Raw genomic sequence first — 8,737 nt, 5'->3', positions numbered from 1 at the left:
TACTACAGGTCTACCTAATTATGTTTAAAGCCAGTCATGAGAAGACGTTTACTTTTGTAACATATCGCTCATTAAACTTTACAAGACTCACGAGTAAGGCTATTTTACAATAATGTGTAACACTTTCCTGAATGAATTACGTATTTACTATTAAATAGATTTTGAGCAGTTTTACTAGGAATGTTTATTTGTTTATTTATTTAATTTCATTGTAGCCCATTTTAGTTATGCATAAATGAGTTGTGATTGCCAGAGGGATCCTCGTCCAAGTGCGTCGAACATCACGTCGCGCATACTGAGCGGATGTCGCTCCATGCCACGATTTTCCATTCGCCCTCGATCCCTCGATCCTCTGCATCTGTGGATCCAGGACCTGGTTTTTCATGGACCAGTACCTACTACGCTTAGCAGCACTGCACGCCGACTTCGTACCGTGCAATGTTTGTACGTGAGGCATACTACCACCGTGGAGGCATCTATCGGGGTATTTTCCTTTAGTTTCATCTTCTACTCTACAACACACGTTCGGTTCCTTTTAAAACATTATTCGGCGTGTGGTCGTGGGTGGCGTCCAGTCTCCGGTAGCTATGGACTGACTTCTTGCCTTCTTCAGCCCCTCAAGCTAAGTTCAAGAACAGAAGTGGACCCCGTTCGTCTGGTGGTGTCCGACTCCTGCGCTAAATGTGGCTCCCAGGGGCCCTTCACACCTCGCTGGCTTTGAGCGGTACTCATCATCTGGCTGCAAAATTCGTAAACAAGATCTGACAGTTGGACTCCAAACTCAGGAACGCGGTGGATAACTTGTGCACGTTCTTCAGATCTTTTTTTTTTACTTCTAAAGTGATGGCAGTGCGGCAAGCGCGGTTGCTCCTGTTTTTCTCGATTCTCATCTTTCAATACTCCAGCATTGTGGCTGCAGATACAGGTAAGTTCTCCTTCTCTCCTCTCTCTCTCTCTCTCTCTCTCTCTCTCTCTCTCTCTCTCTCTCCGTCACTCAGTCTCTGTCAGCTCACAGTAACCCCTCACTTCACATTTTCATTCATCTTATAAAGTGCTGCATTTATTCCAGTCGTTTGACTGTAAATTCCCCGCCAGCTGTGCCGCAAAAACACCGTTTACATTCAGGAATGGCGCACCGGTCCCTGCGACCTCAGGCTGTTGACACCTAATGCATCTTAATATTTAACAGCTTATCGTTCACTCTTATCATTTTAGTAGCCACTTCTCACTTATGTTGGTCGGTACGTGCAATGCACCCATCGAAATTCCTCTGTGATAAATCTTCAGTTTGAAAAGAAAAGACCAGGCACTACTTTAGTTATTCCATTCGTCAAATTATTATTTAGATGAGCTTCATTGGAAATTCATATGGTGATATTTGCAAGAAAATGTGCACGAAAACTCAGTTTATAGCTGACTCACGAATGCCTCTTAAGATAAGTGGTGATCGGTTGTATTTGAAGTGCAAACACATCAAAGCGACGGGCAGTGGGTTAATTAATGGACCTGATTGGGATGCTGGGCGATCGATCTTCGTTTTGTCGCTTTGATCCTGACCTCTGAATTCCTCACGAGAGCATATCTCTTATGCCCTTATGAGCGCGTGCATTCTTAAGAAATTGGATAGGTTCTTGGTATGATTGAGCAAGGACTGTGCTGTTTAAAAAGCAATGTCTTTATGGAAGGGAGGGAACCGTGTGTGTGTGTGTGTGTGTGTGTGTGTGTGTGTGTGTGTGTGTGTGATGGCGTTTTGTGTATGTGCCAAGTTTTGATGTAGCCTACCAATTGAGGCTTCAGCTCGGGTTCACTAATTGAGGTTTCAGCTATGTTTATTTTGATGTCCCACGCAGATGTAACGCTGACCAGTAAGTGTTTTGAAAGAGAGACCTCTCAAAGTAACTGATCTTTCTGTAGCTTGATGTGAAATCTTTCCAGTCTTGGAAACAGAAGTGGATGGGGTGTGTTCCACACCTTCATCTGTTGACATTAGCCCTTAACATTATTTGCTGTCTGGTGGCTTGTAGCTAATATAATGTATTTGAACACTATTTGCTGAAGTTAGCCCATAATGTCCTGGATTATTAAGTGGTGAGTCCATTGAATATGTGCTGTTATTGCTACCCACTGTTTCACAGCAGATGTGTTTCTAATTGTGAAATGTCTATGTGGTTAAAGTGTACTTGCTTAATTGCGTGTGCGTCTGCTGTGTAGTAGGAATTATACAGTTTGTGCTCTTGAGTTTAAAATTGATTTGACCAAAACAAACAATGATAAATCAAAAGCCCATAACATTGAGTTGTAAAAATGAAACAGCCTGTCTGCTGTCATGCATCTCTGAGAATGGCAGAATCTGTACTCTTTGTCATTAGACTGTCTTGGCATAATTGCTAGTGGCAGAGCAGGTAATGAGTAGAAATGAAGACATCTGTAGCACCATCTCACACTGGGGCTCTGTGGGAGTGTGTGTGTGGAGGGGGGGGGGTGCTCGGATCTTGAAAGCAAGCTTAATCCTCATCAGTGTCAGTGAAGATGATTGACTGGCATTTTACTGCAACCTTTTAGTATCTTCTTGCTATTAGCAGGATATCACTGCAGTAATCTTGCTCACTGAAACCAAGGGGAAATGAGTGTGTTTGCATAGGGACACGCACACACACACACACACACACACACACATGGTGTGTGCTCCTTTGAATGATTGTGGTCAGTCTGCCTGCAGCTGGCCTGTAGTGCATGCGTGTGTGTGCTCCCATGCACCGACGCATGATCTCTGTAAGCTTTCATCTGCGTGTGAATGGCAACGGCCAGCAGGCTGTGCAGACTGCTGTCAGCATGCCGCTGTTCCGTTAACTCTGCGCGTGTAACAAAGCCTTGCGTCTCCCTCCAGCCTCCCCCAGTCCCGGCCTTCACCCTGAGACGAGGATTGATCAGTCTAACTAATTAAACCCACGTGCAGAGATACAAACACAGCTAGTGATGAGTGTTCATTAAAGCTCTCATTTGGGACATGGTGCAGGCTGTTTGTTGTAAGTGCCGCTTTCGCTGTGGGAATGGAATTGGATTGGATCATTCATGTTTCACTCTAGTGGGAAAGAAGTGGGACCGTACAGACCGTACAGACCGTACAGACCGCACAGACCGCACAGACCGCGCCTTGTTTGCAGTAGTCCACAAATGTCTTAAAATACTCTTTCAACACTTGAAATGATAACACGGTGAGAGACCAAAGCAAAAGTTCTGAGCTGCCTTTGGTGAAAAGCTGAACGCATTTCTGGTACTGCTGACTTGCAGCTTTATGTAGTAAGTACTGAGTTCAAGACCAAGGCGCATGTTTTATTTATTTATTTATTTTGCTCTCGACCGTTGTAGCCATATAGTGCGTGCTTGTGCTCTTTTGCTCACGCCTACTTAGTTGGATGTATGTCCTGGAATTGTTATTGGCTAGGCACTGTACGTGTCATGAGCTGTGGCAGTCAAACTGAAATACTGTGGCTTGGACTGCAGAAGCTACAGAGCTCTCTGTACATTTGTGGCTGTGGGAAAGCTGTAAAATTCCATTCGGAGTCGGGGCTCGGACTGCTGTTGTGTAGTCGCCTGGCTTGTTCTGCTCCATGAATGCATCATTGACTTTGTAGCTCTTACGTGTGTGGTAATGGTGGGTGGGTGGGTCGGAGCCTCCACGGAGTTGGGGCCACTCCCAGGGGCCAATCCCACCACAAGCTCCTTTTCCGAGTGGAAAACCTAGTTGCATATTTGCACTTGTTAAACACCAGTGTTGACTTTTGAAGCTTGTCTGTGAGGTCTTTGGAGGAAGTTGAAGTGGGGTTAAAGGCTAAACCTTTACTTTAGCTGTGTCAACCCAGCATTTAGTGACGGCTACCTGACATGTTAGCACTGTCAGAATGAAAGAGGGGACGTATAGGACTTGTTGAAGGTCTTGCGGCTCCTTTCTGAGTAACAGAATGGGACAAACTTGGCAGCTTTTCTGTCAGCACAGAATCACCTTAGAACTTGGAATGTGTCCTCATCTTCCTCCCTTTGTTGTTGGGCACTGGTACTGTGATACACTATTTATTCACTGATGTTAGTTTACATAAATCCTTGTAAAAACTCTGGTTAAAAGCAGTTTAGTTGTGCCTTCCGTCAGTCCTTCCATCCACAGTCATGTCAAAAGACTCGATTCTTTTCTCTGCCAACACTCTTTCCGTCTCTTTGAGGCGTGCGCCGCAGAACAGTGCTGTCACTCGGTCTAACGATGGGCTATTTCTGCACTACTACTGCGCACTAAGAGTGTAAGAATGTGGATAATGTCTGAGGGCCGTAAAAGAGTCCAGGCTCAGAATGCATGGTGATGACCAACTGGTCATGATGGCATGGTGGTATGGGTTTCTAAATGTGTTAAGTGCTCTGAACCCTGAAATGATTTTAAGAATTACTCGAGGGACTGGTTTCTCAGTCCAAGATTAGTGCTAAATCTTGATGAAAAGGGCTTTCGGTGGGGAATCACCAATGACATTGCAGCTGTCCAAAAGTGGTTTTAATCCATGTCAGGGACTCTGGGCCCCAAATCTTTATTCTACACAGCAAATCATATGCACTCAAATACCATTTGAAGCCCCACTGGAATTTAAATACCATTCAAAGTATACGCAGTTGTCTGACATTTAGCCGTGAAGGGTCAGACCCAGATTAAGCATAGACGTAAACCAAGATGGATTTCTAATGCTGAATCCCAATCATCATTTTCTTTTAGTCCAAAACTATGCTAAAAGTGTGCCTGGCCAGAATGCTATTTTCAGGCTTGTGTAATTCCTCGTTCAATTGGCTTTTTAAAATTTAAGACTGTACAAAGGTGTACTTTTTTTTCTCAATTGTAAAATTAGGACTCTCTAACCAGCTAGTTTATGAAAAAAATGTCTCTCTTAAATTTGTTTAATGAACTCAAAAGCATTTTGTCATCTGGGGCTGCAAAGCAATTTGCAGATTGACACAGCTGTGTTAATTGTTATTACCTTTTGGCAAATAATCTCTAGTCCTGCTGCTGGTAATAGCAAAGTGTTGAGAAGTGCAGGGAGAAGCCATTACTTCAGGCTGACCAGTCAAAGACCTTCCAGTGGGACGACTTGCGCGAATCCCCTCTGTTTGCTGTAGCCATGATGAAAGGTCCTTTCACCTTATGTAAGTGACGCTTCTAAGTGCAGGATTAAACCTGCGGTGTCTCCCTTCGGTTCGGTTCCCGCCCACTCTGCTCTCGTTGGGGGGGGGGGGGGGGGGGGGGGGGGGTGTGTAAGAGGCATGTGGCCATGGAGGTGCCTCGTGAATGATAAACCAGCCTTTCTTTCTCATTAGTTTTATGGAGTACAGGGCAGGGACCAGCCATCACTGCAGGGCTGTGTGGGAGTAGGCAAAAACAAACTGGACAAGGTCCAGCATAACAGTCTGACAGGATGAGTTGCGGTTAGTGTGCTAAAGCCACTGAGCTCTGGGTCAGCGTGACGGCCCGGCGGGACAAACGGCGTTCCATCGCCTCGTCTTCTCCACTACGGAGGATACCAGCACCTGTACTGAAGGACGAAGCAGCCGGTAATGACCGTCTCCCTCAGGTGGCGTTGCGTAAGCCGTGTGGCTGGTGGCTGCGCTCCCCGGCGCTCAGAGCTGCTGTTCGGGCCAGGCTGAATCAGCTGGGTCATCCTGGCTTAAATTAACAGCGACACGCAGTTGAACTGTCATAACTGTGATATCCCCCCTAAAAGACAGATGCGGATGCATTTCATGGTCTTTTTTGTCCTTCTGCGCTGACAGTGAGCCAATTAAGTTCTTCCTTAAGCAGTGTCACATGATAAATATTTTCCCTGGTTAATGGCTGCCAGAACGCATTCAGTACTGCTGGTTTTGTGGCTCGTCTTCCATCACAATGATATTGCTGTTGCTAATTAGATGTGAGTTAAGGCGGGCAATTACTCACTGCCTGTGCTATGACAGCAGGACCCATTCCTGGACTCCACACATAAGCCAGAACTCTGGGGAGGCTGTTTAACCCCTCGCCTGAACAAAATGCCTTTTATATATGTGTATGCATACCTTATGTACTGTTCTGCATATTCTGGATGAATATATGTATGTGATGGCCAAGAGGTTGTTTGCTAGTTACATGCTCGCTGCCTCTCTCTCTCTTTCTCTCTCACACTCTCACACACACACACGCGCGCACACACACTACTGTTGCCCACTTTAATAACTTGTGCAGTAGCTGTCAGTGTGGCAGTACCAGTGGGATATCTCCACACTCCTAGATGTGGAGGTAGCTTGGTGGTCATTTCTAAGAAGCTCTCTAACCTTCTGAAGCTCCTCCACCGTCTCCCTTCACACACACACACACACACATACCCACACCCACCCACACACAAAGACCCACCCCCCACACACACATTCTCACACCTGTTCAAACAAAGCCACGGCGAGTGACGCTCAAGCGTCTCCCCTGCGCTATACAAGTCAGGGAAGACCCTGGTGGGGGGGCATGGTGCCCCATTTAAGCAGTGCTCTCTAATTAATGGGAAAAGGGTGTGTGGCACACTCACAGCAGTTATGGCTGTGATGGGGAGATGGTAGGTGTCCAAAGATGGCAGGAAGTATGTCTATCTGTCATGCTTCATATCTCCTTACTTTTGCACATTTCAGATTTCTGCACAGTTTACATTCACTCTCAGTGATGTACCTGTTGGCAGATGTAATTGGACATGCTTCAGTGATCCCAATATAAGTTAGCTGATGTGTCTGCCTGGGTTGAAGTGACAACAGCTTGTATGGTATAGTATCACACTGATGGGGCATCTGGTCCACACACACACCAGTGCTTCTCTTCGACTCAACCCCAGTGGTTTTATGTTTTGATTGGCAGCGGACCGTATTGACCAAGCTTCCAGAGGGGAAACTGTTGTGTGTCATTCAGGAAGCAGTTGGGAATCGCTGGCCGTGCGCCTGTTGAATGGTCACGTGACCACGGGAGCGTCCCTGACTGCACGCAAGCGATGTGTTCAGAGCGTGGTACTTGACATTTGGCTTGGTTTTTTCCTGCCCCAAGGCAGTCGCTCAGTCTGCGGGACTGCTAACGGTATGGGATTGTTTTGTTTTGTTTACCTTGAGATGCCTTGAGATCTTTCCAGATTTTTGAGCCACCTTTGCTACTTGGGCTATGCCCTGGTCTCCCGGCGGGATGTTTTGTACTTTGTTAGCGACCCCGTAATTCCTTCACTCGTCACAGTGCGCTGCGTCATCACGTTCAGCCTGCCGTAAAACACTGTCTAATGAAGAAGCCGTGCAGGTGATTTAATAACTCTTTATGTCTCCCCAATGGCCTCCAGCAAGTCTCTGTCTTCCTCTTTTAGCTGTTTGGGCCATGATTAACGACTAAAGTGTTCATATATATAGCATGGAGCCAAACTGTAAAGGATCATTGGCTATGTCCAATTTGGTTAGTCATTTAGGGCCTTCAGGGCTCGTTTTAGGGCTCTGGTGCTTCATTGGTCCAAAGAGATGGGGTGCAGTTTGAAGTGAAGTGCCCGAGGCCCTCCGTGGACACCTGCTGCTGCTACAGTGGAGGCTTAGTCTTGCTTCTGGGCTCTGCTCGAGCAGGATATGCCTTAAGGCATCCAGAGGAACTAGGGCAGCACCAGAAGCTGCGTATTACAAAGTTTTGGGCCGTGAAATATCACAGTAGATCTGATTCTTTGAGTACTATGCACATTCCATCACAGCATTTCTGTGTGTCCAAATGAGCAGCACTCATTCATCCTCACGTAGTTGCATCGCTGAAAGATTTTTTGAGCAGGAGTCTCGGCTCCAGCTTCACTTTATTGGAGTGCAGCCAAATGTTTCGTTTCTTTGCTGGTATCTTTCTCCCCGCCGACATCACCGCTTCGTTAGTTAACGCGTGCATACAGACCATCCCCACAAACGTATTTTCAAAGCTTCTCATGGTGCCAAACTCCTACCATACGCCAGAAACGATTGATGAAACGCATTGGCGAGATCTGCTTCCTTGAGTCGAGTGTTTTGGTCCATGTGGAAGGGACTGAAACAAATTCCTTGCCGTTTTACCATGGAAACGGTGAAGGAGATGCCAGCTGATTAACAGGGATTGCTCTAACTCCCTTGGACAAAGCTTCAGATATGTGGACGAGCTTTTATTTTCTTCTGTTTTTCCCTCTCCAGTCTGAGCCCCTCCCCCACCCTCCAGAGCGAGACAGGCGCTGCTTTTAAGCCGCCTGCCCGTCACGGACGCCTGCGGCGTGGAGATAAAGGCGCGGCCACAGCCGCCAGAGAGGAGTGGGCCGGAGCCGTAATGGAAAGGGCAGGGGCAGGTGAGGGAGAGGGCAAGAGAGGAAGGGATAGAGAGAGAGAGAGAGAGAGAGAGAGAGGGGGGGGGGGGAGCGGGAGAGGAGCAGAGTCTCTGCCGGAGAAAGAGAGAAGGTGAGTCTCTGCTACAGAGAGAGAGAGCGAGGGAGGATGGGGAGTCTCTGCTGGAGAGAGGGAGAGAGAGAGAGAGAGAGGGAGCAGCAGAGTCTTTGCCGGAGAAAGAGAGGAGGTGAGTCTCTGCTAGAGAGAGAGGATGAGGAGCCTCTGCTGGATGGAGGGAGAGAGAGAGGGAGGATGAGGGGAGTCTGCTAGAGAGAGAGAGCTAGGAGACGAGAGAGAGAGGGAGGGAGGATGGGGGGTCTCTGCTAGAGAGAGAGAG

The 8,737-nt window shown here is 47.2% G+C and overlaps 1 protein-coding gene across 1 annotated transcript in view; it reads left to right on the top strand.

Annotated features, from left to right (window-relative positions):
• Positions 1–285: 285 nt before the first annotated feature.
• The window catches only part of LOC143513906 (neogenin-like), a 30,863-nt gene continuing 22,411 nt past the window's right edge, over positions 286–8,737 (top strand). Inside the window, exon 1 of the mRNA XM_077004597.1 lies at positions 286–925. Coding sequence (XP_076860712.1) covers positions 844–925 — 82 coding nt within the window. The 5' untranslated portion in view covers positions 286–843. The remainder of the gene's footprint in view (positions 926–8,737) is intronic.

The sequence above is a fragment of the Brachyhypopomus gauderio genome, chromosome 5 (assembly GCF_052324685.1).
Source record: "Brachyhypopomus gauderio isolate BG-103 chromosome 5, BGAUD_0.2, whole genome shotgun sequence".
Taxonomy (NCBI): domain Eukaryota; kingdom Metazoa; phylum Chordata; class Actinopteri; order Gymnotiformes; family Hypopomidae; genus Brachyhypopomus; species Brachyhypopomus gauderio.
This window is presented reverse-complemented; position numbering and strand designations above follow the sequence as displayed.